The following is a 27,599-nucleotide window of genomic DNA, read 5'->3' on the forward strand; positions in this document are numbered from 1 at the left end:
TGGCCTGAGGCTTGGCTGGATTCTATCAGCGCTCGGGTAGGGGGGGAAGAAGAGGTTACTGCTTTGTAACATCTACTTTCTCCAAACTTCCTTGGAGCAGGGAGAGATCTCTGCCGGGCTCCTGATAAGAGCTATGGGCACCTTTTGGGCTGAGGCTGCCCCGATTTACATCAAGGGGTGGGCTGAAAAGGCAAAAAGGCATTTATGATCCTGCCTGTTTTTTTTGTGATTCCGGACTGCCTGGGTGCTCTGATCCCTGATGTTTCTGTGTGAGTTCTTCCTCCCTCACCAGCATGGCCTTGAACATCTAATACTGAGCTACAGAGAAAAAAAGACTCTGGGTAGATTTAACCCTTTCCAGGCAACATAAATCTTCCAGAGCTTGGCCCTTCTCTGAGAGAGAAAAGAAAGGAACAGAATGAACATAAAGAAAAAACAGCATGAAGTCAGTAGAGTGAGAGTGAAAAGACTATTAGGACAGAGGGCTGAAGAGTTGGTTGTTCCATTCTTATTTGAGCCATGGAAATGAACTCTATATTTAGATCATTCCTTTAAATCATGGGAAAGATAAGCATTTGGGGAGATGATTGTTTTGATTTGTGTGCGAATTTGAGCAAAGGTGTTTGTGATGTACTAAGTAACATTAATCTTATAAGATGCTTAAACAAAAATAAAAATGAAAAGTTCTCTGCGCCAGTGAAGAAGTGAGAAGATATCTCTGTACCTTGAGATGAAGAATCCTTTGCTTTTAGAGTTATTCATCTTTAAAAGGTGACACCCCAGTATGTAAAAGTCTACGACCTATGACCCATAAGCAGCTTGGGAACCTGCTAATGGGAGGAGTCACAAAGGCAGGTTTCTCTGGGTAGTTGGTTTTGTAATAGTTAAAACCCACAAGAGAACTGTTCTAAGGTGTCAGTGGGATCCATAACTATAAGAGAGACTCTTCTCCTAAAGAATTGATGAACGACTATTGTCAGATAGTGAAACTGACTGAAAATTACAAGTTTTGTCTCTTTATGTTGTTTTGTAGGAAAGTGAACAGTTTGTAGAGAAAAGGAAAAGTGTTTTTAGGGTTTCATTCTTTTAGTTTTTTTTCCAACTTTCTTTTTCTATTCTTTTAGTATGTGTTAATAAAACTATTTGTTCATTTTTAAAGTTGAGCCTGCTTTGTTTTTCTCCTAATCTCTCTCCCACAAAAAAAGAGTAAGTACTAAAACCAGAATTTAGTGAACGTGAAACCACTACAGTTCCCAAGGGTTGGATGTGTGCCTGCACAGTGTCATTTGGATGAGGGGAAATAGAGGACCACTTGTATATTGAGGTGAAGGCATGGCTGTGATCCCTGCCTGCACATCTTCTGCTGGCAATGCTTCAGTGAGGAATCCAGTTCATCCCCACAGTGTACACAGCTGAGCCACCTGGAAGAATGATGCTCAGAAAGCACAACTGGAAGGATCTACTCAGATAAAATATGGGTCAGGGGAATAAAACCTAGCAAATGCTAGCGGAAAGGAACCAAGTGAAACAAAGGGAGAAATTTGGGGGTTTGGTTTTGTTTTGTTTTTTTAATTTTCTTTAGTGGTGGACTGAATCTTATGCTTTAGGGCAAGAAGTGTGGCGGTTAGAAATGTGTATATAATGTGCTGTTGCTGGTGATGTGAAAGCAGTGCTGCCCCAGGGGTGCTCACAGGTCTGCAAGTCCCCCCATGTGCTATGCTTTGCCTGAGTTTTAGTTAGTCTCTTTCTCTGCATGTTATATTTGAGTACACAAATTTGCTGTTAACTTCCATGATGTTTCCCTGCAGCCTTTCTGCTTAATTTTAACTAGATGTGAATGTTTAGACAGCCTTTGCAATAAAAAATATATTAACAGTATACATCTGTTACTAGCACTATTAAGTGAGATAATTTGAATAAGGTTTTTCTTCCTTTTTGTCCCGCAGCAGGCCCTAAGAGTCTTAGTCTGTATAAAAACATTCACTTTGGAAAACTGTCAATTTGTGACTGAAATGGCTGAAGCAGAAGTTTGGAACTATCAATGGAGGAGAAAAATGGAGGGGATTTGTGAGGTTGGAAGACTTAGGAAAGGAGAGAAGATGCAAGGTGGAGACCCAGATAAGAACAGATGTGTAAAGACCATGCTGTGTTTCACTGTGAAGCAGATACCTAGCAGCAGCAGCATATGCACAGACTGCTCCAGGACAACTGGCTTGTGCTTTTGGAGTTGCATGAGGTCCTTGGACTTCTGAGGGGTGGCTCACGGTGGATGCTGAAGTGTGGTCTCTGGGGGGCGACTCAGGGGTGGCAGACAGATGGGACTTGCTGGCATTGGAGGAGTGGATTTGCCTGACTGCTACAAGAGGAAGTGCACACTATAGTGTGTGGATGTGAGAATTACCAGATAGCATTCGTCCTGCAGAGCTGCTGGGGAGCTGTATCTGAAATATGATTTTAAGGAGTTAAGATTTTAGCTGAGGGTTAGAACCAATTTATACTGATCAAGATGTAAGTTAGATTAGTAAATGGTAGGTTAATGATTATTAGATACCTAAGCTAGAGCTAGCTGTTATACTATGAGCTTGTTTATAGAAAAAGTGGAGTAAGTGAACCGTCATAAGAACAGATTGAAACCAGTAAGAACAATGGCCAGCACCTGGACTTAGTATCAATCAATCACAAAGCAGGGGACCTTGGATCGTGCCAGAGGGTCACAGAGACCTGATGAAAACTCTCCTGACTTCATCCTTTGAGACCACTGACCCAATTTGAGACCACTGACCCAGTTCAGGAGAAGAATTGCACACGCTTGAAGGACTAATAGCCTCATTTTAATACAGAGCGGGGATGGGAGGTGCTGGGGTTATGCATATGTATTGTATGTAAGATCTTGGAAAATAAATAGAGGGAAAAGAGCCTTGTTTGGGGCAGCCACGCCTTTCGGAGATGACTCCCGTGCCGCCCGCGGGTGAATAAGCATACCATTTTCTAACTTTAATTAGTTAGAGGGTCTTTGTCTGTGATTATATCGGTTTTCAATGACTCAAGCTCTTGCCTTCGAGACTGATGCATTTATATAATAAACAACTTTGTGATAACCAGAAAATGCTCTTGGCCTTTTAAGACCCTAAACCCATTAACAGCTTGACATAGAAGAACATGCATAAATAACCCAAAATTGAATCAGAAACCTGGAGTATTAGAATAAAAAAGACTATTTCAGCTGGAAGGGACCTACAACAATCATCTAGTCCAACTGCCTGACCAAAAGTTAAAGCATGTCATTAAGGGTATTGTCTAAATGCCTCTTAAACACCAACAGGCTTGGGGCATCGACGACTCTCTCTAGGAAGTCTGTTTCAGTGTTTGACCACCCTCTTGATAAAGAAACGCTGCCTCAGGTCCAGTCTGAGATGATGATGCCTTTCAGAGATGACTCCCATGCTGCCTGCCGGTGAATAAACATACCACTTTCTAACTTTAATTGGTTAGACGGTCTTTGTCCGTGATTATATCAGTTTTCAACGACTCAGTTGGCGAACCAGGCAGGAGAAGGTTCTGCTCGGCTGTGAGACCAGCTCAGGTGGAGGACCCCCTCAGGGCGCCCCTGGGATATTCCTGTAAGAGTGGGCTCTGCTGCCCGACCTGTTCATCCAGCAGCAGACAAGAACTCCTGACTACTAAAACTCCGGACAAAAAGGTATGTTTAGAAAAAATTGAAACAGTTTGAACAGTGACCTGTAAGGCATACGCGTGGTCAGGAAAGGCTGTTGGTAAGCCGTGGGAGACGTCCCACGCACAACTTGTGCCTCTGTAGTGTGCTTGCAAGCTGGATTGGTATCTGGTCAGTTGTACTTGGTTGCCAGCAGTGAAAGCTGTTAAGCTGTTATACTGGGCCGTGGAGGGCTTGGGCTGTGGTTGCTGGCAGAAGGGGATTTTGCCATTTGTTGTGCTGTAGAGGGCTCAGCTGCTAGCAATCCGGAGCTAGAAATTGTAAGGGCAAATCCTGGTTTGTGGTTGTTAAAGGGGATTTTGCAATTTGCTGTGCTGTAGAGAGCTCAGTTTGCTAGCAATCCGGGGCTAGCAATTGTAAGGGCAAATCCTGATTTGTGGTTGTTACACTGTGTGAATGTGTCCTGACTGTGAGAATGATTGTGAGAGAGTTTGTTGAGACATGCTACCAGCATGAAGTGATTGAGGAGTTTGGACCCGCGGTTTCGTTTTCAGGCAACTGAAATGTCCGGGGAAAAACGGAGCGAGTGGGGTGTACGAAAACCCTTAAAAGCCCCCTCCCCGCTGTGACTGTGGTGTGTGTTTTGGTTACCGGGAGGGTGTTCACTGTAACTGTATTTTTGAGGCAACATCCATCTTGTGTTAAAAGTTTTAAGTGCAGCATATGCTGAGTGAAAGAGTTGTTTAGCCTCTGAGAGCTGAGGCATGAAAGTTTTTGAAGTAGACTGAGGACAGACAAAGGACAGGACCAGTTTGGCAAGAAGGAATAGAAACCCTTGACAAGAGCTTAGTTGTGATTTTAGGTATGGAGACTGTGTTTGTAGATTGCTGGAATTAAAATAAGGGCAACTTTGGTCTGAGAATTCCTTTACCCTAGTGGTTTGGGCTTGACTCGTGGGAGTTTGTGAATTCAGTAAACTGGTGGATAGACAGAGAAAATGAGAGAATGTATTTAAAAGGCTTTTATCAGATGTCTGCTGGGAGACTAGTGGCTCTGGATTGGGAGCAACAGGCTGTGGAGAATTTAGAAAGTCAAGAAGGAGTAAATGGAATAGTTTGTATTTTTGTGAATTTTCCTGCAGCTTTTGGTGCATCTAGAGGTTGCCACTGTGCCTGGGTGCTTTTGCAGTGTAAAATTTGTGCAGGACGTTACTATTGTTCTTCTGCTAACCGGTACAGAGAATGTGCCCAGTGTAAACAACAGCTCCTTGATCAAGCTGATTTAGAGCCAAGGATTTTAACACATTTAGTAAAGCAATTTCTATTTCATCTCCAGCTCCAGCTTTAACCAAAGCAATTTCTATTTCAACTCCATCTCCAGCTTCTAAGCACAGCTGAATCAACTCTGATTTCTATTTCAAGTTCAGCTTCACCTTCTATTTTATCCCCTACTCCAACTACTCCACTTACTCCTAAATCTCTCCCACTGCCCAGCAGTGATAGTAGGGAAGAGGAGCCCTCTCCAAAGGTTCCTACAGCATCCCGGACTCAGAAACAAACCAAAGAAGAGGAGATCAAAGAGGGGAGGCAGTGGTTGCTCATGTTAAGGAAGACTGAGGTGGACCAGAGGATCTTACCCTAGGAGACCCTCTAGTTATGAAACTAAGGAACAAAGAAAAAGAAATGAAGTTTTTGATAAACACAGGGGCAACATATTCAGTGTTAAATAAAGCTTTAATACCAATAACAGATGATTATGTTATGGTAAAGGGGGTAACTGGCCAATCTGAAAAAGCCTATTTTTGTAGGCCATTGAAATATAAACTTGGGAAGCAATAGGGAATTCACAGGTTTTTATATATGCCCAATGCTCCATCAGCACTTTTGGGTATGGATCTATTGGAACTATTACAGGCAAAAAAAAAAAAAAAAAATTAAAAATGGAGAGATTGCTTTGGAGGTTGAGGACCAACAATATGTGGAATTGTTAAGCTTGATGTAGATAACTAATGAGGCTAAATTTATAAGTGAAGGTGAGATTTACAGGAAAATAACGGATCAGGTATTTTCTGGGGTTTGAGCTTCTAACATACCAGGAGAGCAAAGAATGCACCCCCAGTGCAAGTTAAGTTAAAAAAAAAGAAAACAACTAGTTAGAGTTAAGCAATACCCCCTGAAGAAAAGTTAAGGGATTAGCCCAGTGATTGAAATTTTTTTACCTATTAAAAAACCTGATGAATCATAGCTGTTAATAGGATAACTGAGGATTTATACCCAGTGGTTGCCAATCCCTATACTTTGTTAACTTGTTTAACACCTGAACTAACATGGTTTATTGTTTTAGATTTAAAGGATGCTTTCAAAGGATGCTTTCTTTTGCCTTCCTCTCCATGAAGCCAGCCAGAAAACTTTTGCATTTGAATAAAAATCTCAGCTCACATGGACAGTGCTTCTGCAGGAGTTCAAAAAAATTGCCCACCTTGTTTAGAGAACAACTAGCAAAAGATCTGGAATCCTGGGAAGCTCCATCAGGAGAAGGACAGCTGTTACAGTATGTGGACGACCTCCTGATAGCTACCAAAACTCAAGAGGCATGTCTGGAGTGGATGGTAAGCCTCCTAAACTTTTTGGGCCTACAGGGCTATTGAGTATCCCAGAAGAAAGCTCAGATGGTGAAGCAAACAGTTATTTGGGCTACGAGGTTTGTACGGGACAAAGAACCTTCAGATGGGATCACAAGGAAGCAATATGCCGGACACCAAAACCACAGACAGTAAAAGAACTGAGAACATTTTTAGGCATGACGGGGTGGTGTAGACTGTGGATTTCTGTTAGCTAAACCTCTGTATGCCTTGATCACGGAAGGGAGCAGGGATCTCCAAAAGAAGCAACTCGAGCCTTCGACCAGCTAAAGAAGGCCCTCATGTCAGCTCCAGCCCTGGGACTTCCAGACATGAGTAAACCATTCTTTTTGTTTTCATATGAGAAGCAGGGGATTGCCATGGGAATACTAGCACAAAACCTGGGCCTGTATCTCAGGGCAGTCGCCTAAGCAGCTGCATGCAGCAGCTAAGGAACGGCCAGGGTGCCTCAGAGGCATTGCAGCAGTGGCAGTGAACATCCAAGAAGCACACAAGTTCACCCTAGGCCAGAAGATGACTCTGCTAGTATCCCACACAGTGTTTGCAGTCCTAGAAGTGAAAGGGGGACATTGGCTCTCCCCACAGAGATTCCTGAAGTACCAGGCCATACTGGAAGAACAAGATGATGTTGTGATTGTGGTAACTAACATTGTGAACCCAGCTTCCTTCCTCAGCGGGAGTATGGGAGAACCAGTGATCCATGAGTGCCTGGAGGCCATCAAAGCCACCTACTCCAGTTACCCAGATCTGAAGGACACCCCGCTTGAGAATACTGAAACCTGGTCCACCAATGGAAGCAGCTATGTCATCAGTGGAAGAAGGCATGCTGGGTATGTGGTTACCACAAGCAGAGAGGTAATAGTCTGGACCATTACCAACCAACACCTCAGCACAGAAGGCTGAAATAACTGCCTTAACTTGGGCTTTAGAGCTGGCAAAAGGAAAGAAAGTTAATATCTACACAGACTCGAGGTAAGAATTTAGGGTAGTTCATGCACATGGAGCCACCTGGAAAGAAAGAGGACTGTCAAATTGACAAGGAAAAAGTATTAAACATGCACAAGACATAATAAAACTGTTGGAGGCAGTCCGGCTACCTGAAAAGGTAGCCATCATACATATCAAGGCACACCAAAAAGTGAGCTCTGTAACTGGAGGAAGGAAATAAGCTGGTGGACAGAAAGGTAAAAGAAGCAGCTAAAGGTGAGGTAACTGTTGAAACTGTTGAGGCAGCCTTAATTCCAGATGAGCAAATTTCCATTGAAGGTAAGCCAAACACAGTAAAAAATACAAGAGGGGTGGGCTATTAGAGATAAAAAGAAAGGAAGTCTTATGATCCCCTCTTACATGTTATAGTCATTAGTAAAAGAGGAAGATGAAAAAACACATTGGGGAATAGATGATTTGTATAATTATTTAAAAGATAGAATCATAGCTAGAAAATTGTATAGTAATTCAGGTGACTTGCCAATGTAGCCTTTGCCTCCAAACTAATCCCAAAAATATTTCTAAACCAAAGCTTGGGCAAATTGGGAAAGCATATGGATCTGGGCAGGAATGATAAATTGATTTTTTAGAACTACCCAGGAAAGGAGGGTACCGATACCTATTGGTGTTAACAGACACCTTTTCAGGGTGGCCAGAAGCTTTCCCTACCAGAACTGCCAAAGTGCAAGAGGTAACTAAAGCACTGTTACAAGAAATAATACCATGCTTTGGAGTCCCAGCCACAATGTTTTTAGATAGGGGACCATATTTTATTTCAAAATTGTGCAGCAAATTAAGCAGCAAATTTTAAGATTAGGACAAGAAGCAAAGTTACCTTGGCCTCTGGCTTTTCCATTAGCATTATTATGAATTTGGACTAAACTAAAAGTAAAAGAAAAACTAAGCCCCTTTGAAATATTGTGTGGAAGGTCATATGGAACTTAAGAAGGGACAACACCCACTCAAGTAGGGGAAGAAACCTTATACAGATATATAATGGCCCTAAATAAACAACTTAGAGAAATAAAGAAACATGTGGCTGGGGCTCAAACCAGAGAACTAGATGAACCAGTACCTAATGTACAGCCTGGGGATTATGTATACATTAAGCCTTTTGCAGAAAAACTTTGGAACCACGATGGGAGGGACCATTCCAAGTGCTCCTCATCACCTTTAATGCAATCAAGATCAAGGAACAAAGCACCTGGATCCATCACTCCGGAGTGAAGAAAGTTCCTGAGAATCTCTGGAAAATTATACTGGGTGATAATGAACTAAAATTAAAACTTTCTCAGGAAAATAAATTAGTATAACAACTGTTTGAAAAATAGGAAGGCTTGTAATTGTAATAGATAATCAAGTAGGTATAGCCTGGAGAGTTGTGGCATTTATGACCATTCCTATAGCCACAGCTAATGCAGCACCACTGCATTAGAATGTGATTGTAAATATAAGTGCCAAGGGAAAGCTTATGATTTTGTCTCCGGTAAGTCTCTGATTCAGAAGTTAAAGGTTACAAATGCAACTGTGTAGGAAGGTTGGGGAAACTTAAATTAACTTGTGCATTTGTAACTTTGTCATAATTGAAGAATGTGATTTTTCCTATTAGGCACCTGTTTTATCCCACCAACACATAAAGGCAAACTTGACTACTGTTCAAGAAATATTGCCTGTGCCTATAGAGATGAATTTAACTTTAGTTGCACAATTATTGAAGCACCATGGATTAAAAAAAAGAAAAAAAAATTAGAAAGAAAGAGAACTTTGATTACAATGCATCATGACACAGAGACTATACAGAGAGTATTTAAAAGTTAGTAGAAGGCCCATTCCATCATTGGTGGGATGTGCTTTCTGGGTAGTCACCAGCTGCAACTGGTTTGCTCAATACCTTGGTTTATTTGATTATTGTTTTGATTATTTTAGTTGGTCTAAGTTTGATTTTGTTTGTTATAATACTTGTTTGGAATTGGAGAATGCTGAAGCGACTAGCAGCTTTAACTTTAATATCAAGAGCATATGGTACGGTCTTAAAGGACCCCTACGGCACAGTTTTGCTAGATGAAGAAAAATCTATATATTAGTAAAAGAATTTACTAACTTTGAAGAAGGAGTGGGGAAATGAAACATGATTTTAGAGAGTTAAGATTTTAGCTAAGGGTTAGAAGCAATTTATTAGTAAATGGTAAGTTAATGATTATTAGATGCCCAAGCTAGAGCTAACTGTTATACTATGAGCTTGTTTATAGAAAAAGTGAAGTGAACCGTCATAAGAACAGATTGAAACCAGTAAGAACAATGGCCAGCACCTGGACTTAGTATCAATCAATCACAAAGCAGGGGACCTTGGATCGTGCCAGAGGGTCACAGAGACCTGATGAAAACTCTCCTGACTTCATCCTTTGAGACCACTGACCCAATTCAAGACCACCGACCCAATTCAAGAGAAGAATTGCACATGCGCAAAGGACTAATAGCCTCATTTTAATACAGAGCGGGGATGGGAGGTGCTGGGGTTATGCATATGTATTGTATGTAAGATCTTGGAAAATAAATAGAGGGAAAAGAGCCTTGTTTGGGGCAGCCACGCCTTTCGGAGATGACTCCCGTGCCGCCCGCCGGTGAATAAGCATACCATTTTCTAACTTTAATTAGTTAGAGGGTCTTTGTCCCTGATTATATTGGTTTTCAACAACTCATGTCGGTGCATGAGTATGTGCCAAGGTGAGCTTGGTGGGTCTGAGGGCAGCCTGGTAGAGACACTTGCGGGTGTCTTGTGGGTGTGTGTGGGCTTCAGGCTGCAAGCTACAAGCAAGTTAAAATTCTGTGGTTTTCAGAGAGTTCATGGAAGGATTAAGTACAGCTGCAATGAAAATACTTGCTGGGTGCATAAAAGTTTACATGTTCATTTTTTTCTTTTGGGGAGATAACAAAACATTATTTAGGTTTCTTGTAGCAATGATAAATGAAGACTCACAGACTGCCCCGGCAATTGCAGAGAGAAGTCGGTTATTGCAAAAAAACATGCCTTTTTTGCTGTATTCAGATGCTAAGCTCTTATCTGTTTACATTCTTGCGAAGAAAAACAAACATGCATTGGCTGCCTGCCACTGCAGGTGTTGCTGTTCACACATTCTCTTACCCAATAAGCTTTCTGATCACACAGTGTTCACGCATACCCCTAACCAATCAACACCCCAAACATGAGGTGTCCATGCACTGGTTATGTAACTTGTTTTCTGGTTATATAACTTATTTTTTGCCTTTCATGCCACCCATACACTTCCCAGAGTACCTTTCATGAATTGTCAGAGAGCAAGAGTGAACAAAGTGAGCAAAGGCCTTCTACTTATTCTATGAGCCTTTTCTTGTCTGCTACAGTTTCTTTTTTTACTGTATCACCTGTGTTTCCCTCTCAAATGAGATGGAATAAGGGGTTGCTTGTTTGTGCTATGGCTCATTAAAGGAGAGTGTTAGAGGAGCAGTCACATTGGACTCATGTTCTTTAGAAACTCCAGTAGTTGGTACTCTTAGGGCAAAACACAGATGTGAAATCAATGTGACATGCACTGTAGCAGTGTGATTTTTAGATGGTGGAGCTGCTACCTATATCCCAATAAGCATCTCCTGTGGAAAAGCCATTTGGGAAGGATTCAGGCAAAGCAGTCAAGCCCACACATCACACACGCCACAGCTAGCTCAGCAAAGAGAGGCAAGAAGGGCCTTTGTATGATCAGTTCCAGCGAGGTTTATTCCTGGCGCGGGAGGGAAATCAGGAACAAAGACCTTGCCATGTGCTGTGCACAGGCCTAAATAGGGGTCAGGAACCAATGGTCTGAGGGCACGGGAGTGGTACAAAGGGCAGGGAAAAGTTCATTGACCTATAGGGAAGATGGAGCTGGCTACCAGGGATACCACAATCAATGGGGAAGTGGGGAAAGAAGAAACCAGGAGAACCAGGGGCATGGGGAGAGAAGAGACTGGGGCAGACCACACAGTGTGCAAAGCACCATGGGGGTGGACTTTCTTTCGGCCTAAGCAGGGAAGACTCTGTGGTAGATCCTTCCAAGGCAGGACCCTGGGAATTCCCCCGAGGGGTTTGAGGGACTCCACAATGCACCTCTGTGTCAGTGCATGGCTGCTCTGCTCTTCCAATTGCTTCTTGCTACCATGTATAGGAAATAAGATAAAGTATGATGGATGGCATTTAAAAAATGCAATACACTATGTATTTGAGAAGGAAAATCTTTATTCCTACTGAAAGTTTACTGGTTTTATTGTACTTTATGGGGTTTTTTTTTGGCTTTGGATATTTCACTGAAAAAGTCAGCAATGGCACCTTAACTTAAGCTTAACAGTTTATGTTAATAATTGTTTTTTAAATTATGATTTGTATTAAATTGCAAGCAATTTAATTTTAGTTCAATTACCAGCTGATTAAATACCCACAAGAAATGGATATCAGAATACAGTTTCAGGGGACTTCCCTGCTATGTCAGGATGTTTCATTTTATATCAGCCTAGAAGGGAGACAAACAAGCCTTTGTGAAATGCACCACAGGAAACATTTCCACCTAAGGGAGACTCAGAAGTGTCCAAGTGGTGCAGCTTTCACATGGTATTTTATTTACTTGCCACTCAGTTTTTTATTCATTAAGTTTTTCACTTGTACACTGACTGTCCCATTAGAGCCTCTGGCTAGATCTAGCCCCTGACTAGATCAAATCTGAGCCATTTTACAGTGTGGCCAGGAATCGTTTTCTATTTATCACTTTTTTTTTTTTTTTTTTTTAACCCTCTTTATTTTCTGCTTCTATCTGCATTTCTCACAGCAGGGATTAAAACAACTTCTGGAAAAAATTTTCATCTGTTAATTCATCTTTTATGTTTCCTTCCTAGGCCGAATTCACCAAGCTATGGTAACATCTCTAAATGAAGGTAATGAAAGCGTAACTGTTGAATGGATTGAAAATGGAGATACTAAAGGCAAAGAGGTAAACCTAATTATTTTAGAACATTTCTCTTTAAAAAATGCATCACCTGCATGAATTAGGCTTTGGAATTTGCACTGAAAATGGAGAAAATATAAATCTTTATTTACTTAACTGTTGCCTTTTTCAACCTAGAAATGAAATTTAAGATAATTTTAATATAGGAGGTAATATAAAAGTGTATCTTTATTTGGAGGCCTCCAGGGGCAGTTATAGGGAATGTCCACAAAAGTCCACTCCTACAGGGGGTGCATACAGTTTTATAGGTTTAGTAAATTAGGATAATTGACAAAAAAGCACCAATTAGGAGCACAAGTGGTGAGGCAATTCCCCCCTGGGTCAAGCCCCTTCTAAGTCTTTCCTCCCTGGGTACTACTAGCTGTACTTTTTTTATCATGAAGAGTTGTTCTCAACCTTGGTAGCCAGGAAGAACCAAGATAGCATAGGGGCCTTGTACCCCCGGGGCTTGGAGCTCTGGAATTTGGTTTTTTTCTACCTAGGAAAAGGGCACAGAAAATTACTGTGAAAATTAGCCCCTAATACAATAGGTTACAAATATATGTGTAAAGAATACAGAGAATATATAAGGGAAAAAAAGGCAAAAACCAAAATGGCATCAGATGATTCTTTGGCTACAGACTGTTTTCAATGGGCGTTACTAGGCAAATGCTCATTTCTGTTGTATTAAATTTGACTTTCTGAGCTCTTTGTTATGGCTTTTATATAGTGCTTTTCATCTTTTGATTTTGAAACAGATTATAAAGGCTGAACTTGCTACCCCTTTTTGCAAATAGAAAAATCAAATTTTTGAGAGGGAGAATGACTTGAAATTCAGACAGGAAGCCAGTGGGAGCTGGATTAAAATTTTTTTTCTGTTTGTATTATTGAGGGATTGAACTGCTAGTCTGTTTGTTTTAGGCAATAATTTTCTAGCCCTGCTTTCTTTAAGAAACTGTGTCTGTCTCAGTTATGCTTGGCTGTCCCCTCTTCCTGTAAATTTTGGACCATGTTAGCCAGTTTCAGCTGAGATTTGGAGAAACAGCTGAGAAATAATTGCATTTCACCAGTTTTGTCAAAACACGGGAAAAAGGAAAAATAAGGTTGTGAGAATGTCCTGGTGATCTCATCATCTGTACTCATCCTTCTAGACACAGAATCCATAGAGTAGTGAGGTCTTTGAAAGGTCTAGCCAGAGGAAGTAGCAGTCTACAGAGACCAAAGCTACTTAAGATTTTTAGGAAACTGAGTTTCAACAGATCTGAAGCCAGTTATTTTTAAGTTCCTGTCCTTTTCCCCCTTACATTTTGCAGCTTTTTAAATGAGGAACACTTTCAAGAAAAAAAATAGCATCATAAATTTGATGTGGTTTCAACTCTGCTATTATTTCTTGGGTGGTTGTAATTCATCTGTTTCTTTTGCACTCTCTGGGAAATTTCAAATAATTGAGATCTCTTTCTTTTTATGTTACAAAATGTCTTTCATATTATGCAGTAACTGACAAATTACCACAGTAATACTAGCTACTTCTGTTTTAATTTAATCACTTTACAGAATTATCAATACTTATTGGTGTCACATCCCACTCCTAAGAGGAAGGGAGCACCCAAGATTCATAGACTAAAGGTGATTTAAAAAAACACGGGGAGCAGCCAGAGTCAAACACCTTCTTCACAGAAGTAGTGGTGAATGCTCGTTTATTGAGGGTACACGGGGTTCTTTTATACATATAGCATTCTAGTGCATAAGCTGTTCACACGGCATTTTACTGCTAGCTATTGGCTATCCCTCATGTCCACGAGCCCCAAGCGGCTATACTATTCGCTAGTGTTATCTGCATAAGCATTCCTTTGCAGTTACTTGTTTTCAATTTTGTTAAGGGAAAAAGCTGGTTCTCAGGCTCAACGTCCTTGACAGTGCTAAAACAACAGAACTTTCCCAGCACTGTAAGGCCTCTCTGTGTCTATCTCCAAAAATCCTGCTACAATAGATGCCTGTGGTTGAAAAGAAATGGCAAAAGCTAGAAGGGTCCAAAAAAGCTCACAAAGTTTTATTATCAAATCATACAGTTGGCATGGAAATTGGTATAAGTTTTGCCTTTATTTTCTAGTAGTAAGAGAAATAAAAGAAAAGAGGGAATAGAGAGAGAGTGAGAGATCAGGCAGGAGAGGAAAGGAGATCACCAGTCCTGGTTCCAGTGTCGATCTAGCTGATGGGGTGTTCAAGGTCCTAGAGGTACCACCCACGCTTTGTGGGAATACTTTTTTATAGATAAGTTTTCCTCACTTTAGGATTAGGTTTCTTGCTCTCCATGTCAATGAAGTAGCATGCACAGTCTGCTCTTCTAAGCCTTTCTGGAAATGGGTTGGGGGACTTTGAGGGTCTTTGGTGGTCTCGATCCTTCTCTATTGGATTGGCCTTCTGCCAAAGTTCATGCCCATTTCCTGACCCCACTTCTGCACTGGCACTGTCCTTTATGTTGTGTAGTCACTATGGACCAGAACAGGGAAGTAGGCCCCAGAAAGGTGCTGCCCTACTTTTGTATGGCCTTCCTCTCCAGCCACATCCTGTTCTAACTTGCACATTTGCACAGCTATCAGTTTGAGATGTAGCAGTGCATTAACTCCTTGTTGTCCAAGCTTCGACAATTGGTTATTTTTAATTAATTTCTTTTCTGAAGGATGTGTTTTCAGTTTACATGAAGACCAAAGCTTACACTGTTTTTAGTGAAAATAAAATAAGATCATTCAGGTTATACAATTAACAAATTGTGGGGTAAAAGCACTAAATGTATTCATTGTGTATTCTCAAAAATATCAGGAGAAATGGAAAGGCTGAATATTGTTCTAAGAATCATAAATCTATTTTATATTCTTTTACACAGATTGACTTGGAGAGCATATTTTCACTTAATCCAGATCTTGCACCTGATGATATTGAACCTAGTCCAGAGACACCACCGCCTACTTCAGCAGCTAAAGTAAACAAAATCGTGAAGGTTGGTAATATCTATGCAACATGTTCATATTCTGGTCTTAATACGTACTCTTTTTCTGTGGGAGAGAGACTAGGAGAAAAACAAAGCAGGCTCAACTTTAAAAATGAACAAATAGTTTTATTAACTGTGCTGGCTTGAAGGCAAAACCAGGGAGAGACTCCAAGTCAGAAAAAAAAATTTAATAGGAGAGGAAGAAAAAAAAAGTAAAATAAAATAAAACACATGCAATGGTACAAAAGATCACTGACAGAGTCAGAATACAACCTGAAACTGTGGTGGTAGCAGTCTAGATGAAGTGGTCTTGTTGAAGTAATGCTCCTGCAGAAAGGTCTAGTAGCTCTTGTCCTCTGGGAATCCAGTGGGTAAGGCTGCCTGTGCTGTCCCAAGGCCCAGATTATATCCAGGTGGGAATGCTTGGCTCCTCCCCCTGGGCGGAGCATCTCACAATGGACTGATATAATTTTATCAGTTTTGTAATAGGTCCTTGATTGTCCATTAAACAGAGATAGCTCCTGGAGGGAGTTGTCTATGAGTCATGCAGGAAGGCATTGATGGGCCATTAACAGAAGATAGTCTGGAGGGAGGGGGCAAGGGAAACAGTGGTGCACAACTTAGTTTCAACATTTCATGTAGATGGTGATAGAATACATACTTTGGGCACATTTTACATTGTAACCTAGGACATAATCCACCCCTTATTCTATGACCATCTACATCATACCTAAATTAATACATTCTTACAGCTAGATAGATAAATATACACATATACAGAATGAAACCCTACACCCAGTTCTCACTTAAAATTAGGTCTCCCTGTGGTACACAACAGGTTTCCCCATCTTTCTGCATTACCCACCAAGTGGAACCAGGTCCTTGAGCAAAAACAATCCCACGGATGGGTCTGCCTTTGCTTGATGTGGGATTAATCCAAACAGTTTTTCCTAAGATGCCTTTCATGTGTACCACAGGGACTTTATCTCCATCCACTGTGTGCAAGGGTTCAGACTGGGCAGGACCAGCTTGATTGATTGACCCTCGTGTGTTGACCATCTAGGTGGCCTTTGCTAAGTTCAGTTCCCAATTTTGGAAAGTCCCCCCACCAAGCGCCTTCAGGGTAGTCTTAAGTAACCCATTGCACCGTTCAACTTTCCCGGCAGCTGGTGCATGATAAGGGATGTGATATATCCATTCAATGCCATGTTCTCTAGCCCAGGTGTTTATAAGGCCGTTCTTGAAATGGGTCCCATTGTCTGACTCGATTCTCTCAGGGGTGCCATGTCTCCACAAGACCTGCTTTTCAAGGCCTAAGATAGTATTCCGAGCAGTAGCGTGAGGCACAGGGTAGGTCTCTAACCATCCAGTGGTGGCTTCCACCATATTTCGCACATAGCGCTTGCCTTGGCGGGTTTGGGGAAGGGTGATGTAGTCAATCTGCCAGGCCTCCCCATACCTGTACTTCAACCATCATCCACCGTACCACAGAGGCTTTACCCGCTTGGCCTGTTTGATTGCAGCGCAGGTCTCACAGTTGTGAATGACCTGTGAGATGTTGTCCATAGTAAGGTCCACCCCTCGGTCATGGGCCCATCGGTATGTTGCATCTCTCCCCTGATGACCAGATGCATCATGGGCCCAACGGGCTAAGAATACTTCTCCCTTGTGTTGCCAGTCTAGATCCACCTGTGATACTTTCACCTTGGCAGCTTTGTCCACCTGCTCGTTGTTGTGATGCTCTTCATTAGCCTGACTCTTGGATACATGTGCGTCCACGTGTCGAACCTTCACGGTCAGCTTCTCTACTCGGGCGGCGATGTCCTGCCAAATCTCAGCAGCCCAGATGGGCTTCCCTCTGCGCTGCCAATTGGCCTTTTTCCAGCGGTTCAGCCATCCCCACAGAGCATTAGCTACCATCCACGAGTCGGTGTAGAGATAGAGTCATGGCCACTTCTCTTGTTCGGCAATATCTAAAGCTAGCTGGATGGCTTTAAGTTCTGCAACCTGACTTGATCCACCTTGTCCTTCAGTAGCTTGTGCAACTCGTCGTGTGGGGCTCCATACTGCAGCCTTCCATTTCCGGTTAGCGCCTACAATTCGGCAGGAACCGTCAGTGAAAAGGGCATATTGTCTTTCAGTCTCCGGTAGCTCGTTATACGGTGGGGCTTCCTCGGCACATGACACTTCTTCTTCTTCTTCTTCAGAAGATAATCCAAAAGTCTCACCTTCAGGCCAGTTAGTTATAATTTCCAGAGTCCCAGGGCGATTCGGGTTTCCAATACGGGCACGCTGTGTGATGAGGGCAATCCATTTGCTCCATGTGGTGTCAGTGGCATGATGCGTGGAAGGAACCTTTCCCTTGAACATCCATCCCAGCACTGATAGTCGGGGTGCCAAAAGCAGCTGCGTTTCAGTGCCAATTACTTCTGAGGCAGCTTGAACTCCTTCATAGGCGGCTAAGATTTCCTTCTCTGTGGGAGTGTAGTTGACTTCAGATCCTCTGTAGCTTCGGCTCCAGAATCCCAGTGGTCGGCCCCGAGTCTCCCCAGGCACCTTCTGCCAAAGACTCCAAGACAGGCCATTGTTCCTGGCTGCTGAGTAGAGCACGTTCTTCACATCTGGTCCTGTCCTCACTGGGCCAAGGGCTACTGCATGAGCAATCTCCTGCTTGATCTGGGCAAAGGCTTGTTGCTGTTCAGGGCCCCAGTGGAAATCGTTCTTCTTGCGGGTGACCAGGTAGAGAGGGCTCACAATCTGGCTGTACTCAGGAATGTGCATCCTCCAGAAACCTATGGCGCCTAGGAAAGCTTGTGTCTCCTTCTTGCTGGTCGGTGGGGACATGGCGGTGATCTTATTGATGACCTCAGTGGGAATCTGCCGCCGTCCATCTTGCCACTTTACTCCCAGGAACTGGATTTCTTGGGCCGATCCCTTCACTTTACTTCACTTAATGGCAAAACCAGCTTTCAGCAGAATCTAGATGATCTTTTCTCCTTTCTCAAAGACTTCCCCTGCTGTGTTCCCCCATACAATGATGTCATCAATGTACTGTAAATGTTCAGGAGCCTCACCTTTTTCCAGTGTAGTCTGGATCAGTCCATGGCAGATGGTGGGGCTGTGTTTCCACCCCTGGGGCAGTCGGTTCCAGGTGTACTGTACGCCCTTCCAGGTGAAGGCAAACTGGGCCCTGCACTCTGCTGCCAAAGGAATGGAGAAGAAGGCATTGGCAATATCAATGGTCGCATACCACTTTGCTGCCTTGGACTCCAGCTCGTTCTGAAGCTCCAACATGTCTGGCACAGCAGCGCTTAGTGGAGGGGTGACTTCATTCAGAGCACGGTAATCCACAGTCAGACTCCATTCTCCACTGGACTTACTCACTGGCCATATAGGGCTGTTGAAAGGTGAATGAGCCTTGCTGACCACCCCTTGGCTCTCCAGTTTACAAATCATCTCATGGATAGGAATCAGAGTCTCTGTCTGTGCGGTATTGCCGTCGGTGTACTGTTGTTGTGGCGATTGGTACCTGTTGTTCTTCAACTCTCAGTAGTCCCACAGCACAGGAGTCATCTGAGAGACCAGGCAAGGTACTCAGTTGTCTGATGTCTTCTGTCTCTACAGCAGCTATCCCAAAAGCCCAGCGATATCCTTTTGGATCTTTGAAGTATCCATTTCAGAGATAGTCTATGCCGAGGATGCATGGGGCCTCTGGGTCAGTCAGGTTGGGGTGTTTTTGCCACCCATTCCCGGTTAAACTCACTTCGGCCTCCAATACAGTCAGCTGCTGGGACCCTCCTGTCACTCCAGAAATAGAAATGGATTCTCTTCCTACATACCTTGATGGCATCAGGGTACATTGGGCACCAGCGTCAACCAAAGCCGTATATTTTTGTGGGTCAGATGTGCCAGGCCATCGGATCCACACTGTCCAATAGATCCGATTGTCCCTTTCCTCTACCCGGCTAGAGGCAGGGCCCCCCTATTCCTGGTCATGGTACACGTTGCTTTCTTCCTGTAAATATGTTCCTGAGGTCCCTTCAAGTGGATCAGTCATATCATTCTTCTTATACTGTCTGGGGTTCTGTGCCTTTGAGACTGGAGCAGTGTTGGCTCTAGATGAGCTCTTCGTGGTAGGTGTCTCTCTCTTCAGTTCACGTACCTGGGCTGCTAAGGAGGAGGTGGGTTTTCCATCCCAATTCCTCATGTCTTCTCCATGCTCCCGAAGAAAAGACCAGAGGTTACCCCGTGGAGTGTATCCTCTCTCCCTGGCTGGTGGGTACCTGCTCCTAATGGCAGAGACTCTTGTTGGTTCTGGCGAGATGTGGTAAATTTCTTCCTTAAGTTCCTTTTTCAGTTTCTGATGGCTCTCTTCAATCAAGCTCTGGACTTGCTCAGCCAGCCTTGTTTCCGCAGATGAGACATGGGTACGAAATGGGGCAGTGACAGTATCCTCGTAAATTCGTAGTTTATTGACCAAGATGCCCACCTTGTCCTCACCTTCCCTCCATTGAAGCGTTGCCAGGTAACGGGAGTACATCTCTGGTCCAAGCTGTGCAAATCTCAACCACATCTGCGATGTGCACTGGAAATCATCTGGGCTTTTAGGAAATCTCTCGTCTTCTGAGAAAATGATCTCCAGCACAGCCAATTCCCTCAGGCATCGGGTACCTTGTTCCATTGTGCTCCATTTTCCTTGGTGCACCTGGAGGTCTTCTTTACAAAGGTATCTGTCCCTCACACTTGTTAGCATTCGCCGCCAGAGGCTGAGAGTTTGTTGGGTTCTCCCGATCCCCTGGTCAATGACCACATCCCGAGACAGTGATCCTAGTTGCCTGGCCTCACTTCCGTCCAGAATGGTGTCATTGGCTGCAGCGTCCCAGATGCGGAGCAGCCAGGTCAGGATGGGCTCGTTTGTCTGGCGGGTGAATTCCCTCCGCAGGTCACGCAGTTCACCCAGGGATAGAGAGCGGGTGATGATCTCTGGCTCTGTCTCTTCTGCTGAGTGTGAAGGTCCTGCCACACTCTCATCAGTCACTATGCGGACTGATTTACTCTTTGATTTCTTTTTCTGAACAGGGGCAACTGCCACTGGTTTAGGTTGTTCTGCTTTGGTGTCAGTTTGTGTGGAGATGCTGATGGTACCTTTGGTTCCTTTCTCCTCTGTGACAGTCTGCGTAGATGCGGTTCCTGTTTCCTCTACGACAGTTTGTGTAGACACGGATGCCGTTGTTTTGCATTTGTTTCTTTTTCCCTCCTCCTCAAGGAGACGCTGCACCACCCCATGTAGTGTTTGATTTCTAAACATGGTGCAGGCCGTGCAGAGAAGGCAAAGCAGAACTAACAACAATATTATGCGGCCCTGGCACCTAGAGAGAACTCAATACTTTCGAAAACTGCTGTGCCAGACCTAAAAGACTGGAAAAAATCATTCTTTACCCCTCCCCACAGGGGCTGGGTGCGATTGCTGAGAGCCCAGATGTAGCATTCTGGACCAGGACAAGAACACAAAATAGAGTATATATTCCGAATGATGCTCATTGCCTCAGAGGTTATCATACAATAAACATAATAGACCAATAAAGCAATTTTGGTACCCTAACCTGGTCTACACATGAGCATTAAGACCGGCAAATACTGCCCCATGTGTGGGAAAATGTAGAGAGCTAGGTATAAGATATATGAAAGCATGTTGAGCATCATAGCGGACAGCTGTTTTTTTTCTTCACTACAAAATTGTAATTCTGACTTTTCTCAGTACCTCCTGCCCCACGTTGGGCACCAAAATATATGTGCTGGCTTGAAGGCAAAACCAGCGAGAGACTCCAAGTCAGAAAAAACAATTTAATAGGAGAGGAAGAAAAAAAAAGTAAAATAAAATAAAACGCATGCAATGGTACAAAAGATCACTGACGGAGTCAGAATACAACCTGAAACTGTGGTGGTAGCAGTCTAGATGAAGTGGTCTTGTTGAAGTAGTGCTCCTGCAGAAAGGTCTAGTATCTCTTGTCCTCTGGGAATCCAGTGGGTAAGGCTGCCTGTCCTGTCCCAGATGCCAGATTATATCCAGGTGGGAATGCTTGGCTCCTCCCCCTGGGCGGAGCATCTCACAATGGACTGATATCATTTTATCAGTTTTGTAATAGGTCCTTGATTGTCCATTAAACAGAGATAGCTCCTGGAGGGAGTTGCCTATGAGTCATGCAGCAGGGCATTGATGGGCCATTAACAGAAGATAGTCTGGAGGGAGGGGGCAAGGGAAACAGTGGTGCACAACTTAGTTTCAACATTTCATGTAGATGGTGATAGAATATATCCTTTGGGCACATTTTACATTGTAACCTAGGACATTAACACACACTAAAAGAATAGAAAAAGAAAGTTGGAAAAAAAAGGAAAACAAAACAGAATTAAACACCAAAAACACTCTTCTCTCCCTTCACAAACTCTTCATTTTCCTACAAAACAACATAAAGAGACAAAACTTGTAATTTTCAGTCAGTTTCACTATCTGACAATAGTCGTTCATCAATTCTTTAGGAGAAGAGTCTCTCCTAGAGTCATGGATCCCACTGACAACTTAGAACAGTTCTCTTGTGGGTTTTTTAAACTGTCACCAAAACACCTGCTTGGAGAAACTTGCCTTTGTGACCCATCCCATTAGCAGGTTCCCAAGCTGCTTATGGGTCATGGGTCTTAGACTTTTACATACTGGGGTGTCACCTTTTAAAGATGAATAACTCCAAAAGCAAAGGATTCTTCATCTCAAGGTACAGAGATATCTTCTTACTCCTTTACTGGCACAGAGGGCTTTTTATCTCTATCTCTGTTCAAGCATTTTACAGGATTAATATCACTTAGTCTATCATAAACACGTTTGCTCAAATCTACACACAAATTAAACAATTATCTCCCCAAATGCTTATCTTTCCCATGATTTAAAGGAATGATCTAAATATAGAGTTCATTTCCATGGCTCAAATAAGAATGGAACAACCAACTCTTCAACCCTCTGTCTTAATAGTCTTTTCACTCTCACTCTACTGACTTCATGCTGTTTTTTCTTTATGTTCACTCTGTCCCTTGCTTTTCTCTCTTAGAGAAGGGCCAAGCTCTGGAAGCTTTATGTTGCCAGGAAAGGGTTAAATCTGCCCAGAGTCTTTTTTTCTCCTGCGGTAGCTCGGTAGCTCAGTATTAGATGTTCAAGGCCATGCTGGTGAGGGAGGAAGAACTCACACCGAAACATCAGAGATCAGAGCACCCAGGCAGGTCGGAATCACAAAAAACCAGGCAGGATCATAAATGCCTGTAATAGACTATGAACACGAAGAAAAGTTCCAATAGGAATTTATTACATTGCAGCAGGCAAAGCAAAGGCAAATACAGCGCTGGACAGCAGGGGAGTCTCGCTCCACCAACTGCCGTGAATTGGCAGGTTTTTCAGTCTTGCTTTTATCTTGCTTCTTTCCTCCAATGATGTATGTGTGACGTGTTGCTGGGAGGGTCTCTTTCTGTCTCTCGGTGGTCGCAGAGATGAAGGCTGTAGTTGTCCTCTTCCTTATATGGTAACTAAGCTGGAATTCCTGAAACTTAAAGCTGATTAAGCAAGTAGAGAGAGAGAAAAAAGAAATGGGCAAGGGTATGTTTGCCTATAAGCTTAGATAGTAACATAGTAACTTCCTGTTGAGTTATTTGATCTCCAGTGAACAAAAAATAGTTAATGTTTATCACAATTCCCCCATTTCTCTTGTTCTTACTTATTTTTGTTCACTGTATCTTTGCAGTTCTTGTCTAGCTAACTCTAAAGTTTCTAAATTTTCTTCTTCAGGTATCTGATCATACTTAGTCCTAAGAAGCATAAGATGTGCCGCTTCCAGCCGGCTTTTCACTATAGTAATTAGTTTATTAAATATACATGGTCTAAAGTCTGCTTGCAAATATTTATCATGCCCTCCCCTGGGTGTCCAGTCAGAGGCGATTGTTTCACAGCCCCAATATCCACAAAAATATTTCCCAGGATAATTACAATATCCTTTACCGTGATTTGAGCTTGGGCACATGTAAAATCCCGTTAGGTTCAGTACTTTTCCACAATGATCTATGTTGGTCAGATCACACAATCCTACTCTGAAACTGGGTGCTCCTACAGTAGTTACAGTTTGCAAAATCTCATTGTCATCCCATCGCCATAGTGACCATTTAAAGGGTTGGTGTGGTAGATTGTCTAAGGCATTAATCCCTCTTAAGTATAACATCAGCAAAAGAAAAGTAATCGGCTGGGTCACGTGGTGAGCATCATTGGGGGCATAGGAATGGGAGTATATCTGAGGATTGGTCCATTTCATAGACTGCAACCTGTCTCTCTGCCCAGGGTCCTTGCTCTTATTCCCATTCCTGAGGCAATTCCTCAAATATTGTTTTGTTGTCCCACCCTGGGGTTTCTTTCCTCCACAGCTTTTTACCCCTCTGCCTTTCCCGTCGACTCGGTTGCCTCGAGCCATGGGGGGTACCATCTTCTCGGCAGCAGGGTTATTCTTCAGGAGGTCCCCGGGGGCGACTCTGTTGCCTCTTGACATAGGAATCCCAGTTCTGATACTTAACTGGGGGTGTATCACACCGGATTTCCGTTAGGCGTGTGCGGCAGGTGCAGTCAACAATTTCAGCTATGAACGGGATGGGTTCATTAGGGTGATAACAATAATATTTTGGTTCAATCCCTAATGCAAAAATCCTCCACCACTCTTCTGATTCTTCTACTAATCCCTCATATTTAACTTTATATTCTAGAATCCAATCAGTTATGTTCCGCTGCAGTACCCAACAGGGGCTGCAAATTCCTCTAGGAGGGGTTCCTCGCCTACAATGACTCCACCACCTGTCCCCGCAGATTTTACAAATATAACAAACAAAAGGATAATAATTGCACTCTGGGTCTCTACACCTTATCTTAACATCAGAGTTACAAATGAATCTTTCCTCCGTGTAGTGTGGTTCTGGTGCATATTCTACACGGTGTCCATTCATTGATGATCTCTCCTCTGGATCCATAACTTCAGGTCTCCAGGATTGCTTGTCACTTGCCACTCAGGAGTCGGTTTGCTCACTGGCCCTTTAATTCTGCTAGCATGGGTCCATCTCTTCTCTGCTGTTCTGACTGCAGTATCTGTAGTAAGCAATACAAGGTAAGGGCCCTCCCATTGTGGGGCCAAGGTTGCTTCTTTCCAGGACTTTATCATTACCCAATCTCCTGGTTGCACCTGGTGCAGTTTCAAATCTAGTGGGGGTCTCTGAGCTAACCTTCCCTTTTTCCATAGATTTTCCCTATATTTCATTAGGCTGGTAATGTATACATTCATATTTTGATCCCTCAACCTTGGATGATCTTGTGGTTCCTCTATATTGTAGGGCATTCCATACAACATTTCAAATGGAGATATTCCCATATCCGATCTAGGTTGTGTCCGGATATTTAGCAATGCTAATGGTAGGCATTTTACCCATGACAGTTTGGTCTCAATCACGAGTTTGGTCAATTGTTTTTTAATTTCCCCATTCATTCTTTCTACTCTTCCCGAACTTTGGGGGTGCCAGGGGGTGTGATAATCCCATTGTATTCCCATTATTGCCATGGTTTCCTTAATTATTTTGGATGTAAAGTGGGGGCCTCTGTCCGAGTCAATGGTTTCCGTGACCCCATATCTGGGAATAATCTGCTCTAATAGGGTCTTGATCACTGTTTGTGCCGTTGCCCTTGCCGTAGGGAATGCCTCTACATAATGGGTTAGGTGATCCACTATTACCAATAGATATTTATACCTCCCAGTCTTTGGTAACTCAGTAAAGTCTAGTTGGATGTTAGCAAATGGCCGGTATGCTGTAGGTCGTCCCCCCATTAAGGTTTTTCTTAAATTGGCCCTATTTACCTTTAGGCAGGTAACGCAGCCCCTCACTACCTGCTTTGCCAAGTCATCTGCCCCAATACACATATGTTTGGTGGCGAATTGATCTACCAATGCTTGTGCCCCCCAATGTGTTTTGCTATGTATTCTCCTCATAATATCCATAGCTATGGATTTAGGCAGTACAGTTCTATTGTCCTCTGGAAGTCGCCATTCCCCTTCTGGGTCTTCTCTCAACCCCATTCTTTTCATCCTTTCTTTTTCCTGCATAGTAAAACTATATATCTTTTGCAAATTCCCTCTGCTAGTCTCACGCTCTTTTCTTTCAGCCTTCGGATCTTTCTGGGGGGTAGATTGTGACGTCTGCAAAGCAGCCTTTCTTGCTTCCTGATCTGCTGCATTATTTCCCCTGCTTTTAAAATCCAATCCCTTTTGATGCCCTTTCAGGTGAACAACAGCAATTTTCCTAGGTCCCCTCAAGGCCTTCAGCAGTTTCCTGATTAGATCCTGGTGAACTAGGTTTTTTCCCTGGGAGTTTATCAACCCCCGTTCTTCCCATATTTTCCTAAAAGTGTGTATAATCCCATAGGCATATTTTGAGTCAGTATAGATGGTACCTGATTTATCTTTTAACAACTGCAATGCCCGCAGTACAGCATAAGTTCACAGGCCTGCGCCGACCAAGATCCACTTAGAGGGCCTGATTCGATAACTGCAAGTCCTTCTCCCCCAACTATTGCATAGCCAGAGACCCTTTTTCCATTAATTACTCACGATGAGCCATCTACAAACAACCTATCCCCCTCTGGGGAGATGGGGTACTGTTTAACCTTTATCGGTGTCTCTGGATCTTTAATGATTACCGAGAAGGGGGGTATATTCAACCTTCGTACACTATCAGGAGTGTACTATACTTCTGAGTTAATTTTTTCCTCATCCTCTACCCTCAAGGGACAGAGTTTTATTTTGATTTCCTCATTTACTACTTCTATATTAATACCCATTTCTATAATTAAGTCTCTCCCTAACAAATTATAATCTGCTTCTGGTACTAGCAGAAGGTTCCCTATTCCCATTTTGGACCTCGATTCCACCAGTACATTCTTAATAACAGGGACTTCAAAGGGCTCCCCCTTCGCCCCTACCACTTGAGCAGTTTCCTTTGATATCTTACATCCCTCCGGTAGTACCTGGACTGTCGATCGCTCAGCTCCAGTATCTACTAAAAACTCAAATTCCTGCTGCTGAGGACCTATTTTTAATTTTATCAAGGGCTCCTGATGTTTCCGTGTCCCCAGCAAATGAAGCCCCTGACTCCTTCAGTCCTCTTTGAAGACTCTCTCATCCCTCAGCCGCTTCCTGCAGTTTCTCCGAAAGTGTCCTTTATTTCCACAGTAGAAACATACGCCTCCATCCTTTTTCTCTACCCGGGGAACCCCTCCCCCATTTCTCTGGGCCACTTGACTTGTTTTGGGAGGGGCATCAATTCTCCTAGTTTCTCTCACTGCTGCCACCATCATTCTTACTTGTCTCTTGTGACTCTCTTCTCACATATACCTTCTGTGCTTCCCTCAATAGCTCATCCAGGTCTCTATCTTGCCAATTATCTAATTTTTCTAACTTCTTTCTGATATCTTCCCACGATTTAGCCACAAATTGTGTTTTTAGTAGTGCTTGCCCTAACGGTGTCTCAGGATCTAAGCCCGAGTACATCTGCAGGTTTTTTCTCAAGCGTTCTAGCTAATCCGTAGGTGTCTCCTCCTTTTTCTGTCTCTCATTAAATGCTTTGTTGATGTTCTGCCCCCTAGGCACCGCTTCCCGGATCCCCTGTACTATTATCCTCCTCAGATCCTGCATATTGATTCTGTGATCCTGCTGCTGATGATTCCAATTGGGATCCTGCAAAGGCCACTTGGTGTCTGCTAAAGGTCCTTGTGCATGTTGTGAATCCCATATCCGCATCCCCGCTCGTCTAATCATATTTCTTTCCTCGGCCGTGAAGAGAATATTCAATATGGCTTGCAACTCACCCCAAGTATAAATACTGGGTCCCAAAAATTGGTCCAGTCTCTCGGCCACCCCAAAGGATCTTCCAGGAGGCTCCCCATCTCCCTCTTAAATTCCCGAACATCCCCAGAACTCAAAGGTACTGAAACAAACCCTATCGCTGGGTGAGGTCCCTGCCCCCCCCCCCCCCCACAGGCATTTCTCTTAGGGGATATAGGTTATGCTGTCTAGCCCGACCTCGGGTTATGGGTCCCTGCACTTCCTCGGGGGGCTCGGGATTACTTCCTGCTTCCTGAGGCTCCATTGGAGGTGCATCTGGAATCTGGGGGTTCTGAGGGGGTATGTAAGGAGGTAGGATTAATAAGGCTTCTTCCTCTTTACTCCTGTCTTTCTTTTGTCCTCCCTCTTTGAGGGG

At 43.3% G+C, this 27,599-nt stretch overlaps 1 protein-coding gene across 1 annotated transcript in view; it reads left to right on the forward strand.

Annotated features, from left to right (window-relative positions):
- The window catches only part of LOC120764894 (kinesin-like protein KIF2A), a 237,047-nt gene that overhangs the window by 24,031 nt on the left and 185,417 nt on the right, over nt 1-27,599 (forward strand). Inside the window, exons 2-3 of the mRNA XM_058423934.1 lie at nt 12,201-12,295; nt 15,174-15,287. Of these exons, the coding sequence (XP_058279917.1) occupies nt 12,201-12,295; nt 15,174-15,287 (209 nt within the window). The remainder of the gene's footprint in view (nt 1-12,200; nt 12,296-15,173; nt 15,288-27,599) is intronic.

This window comes from Hirundo rustica, chromosome W (genome assembly GCF_015227805.2).
Source record: "Hirundo rustica isolate bHirRus1 chromosome W, bHirRus1.pri.v3, whole genome shotgun sequence".
In the NCBI taxonomy this organism is placed as follows: Eukaryota; Metazoa; Chordata; class Aves; order Passeriformes; family Hirundinidae; genus Hirundo; species Hirundo rustica.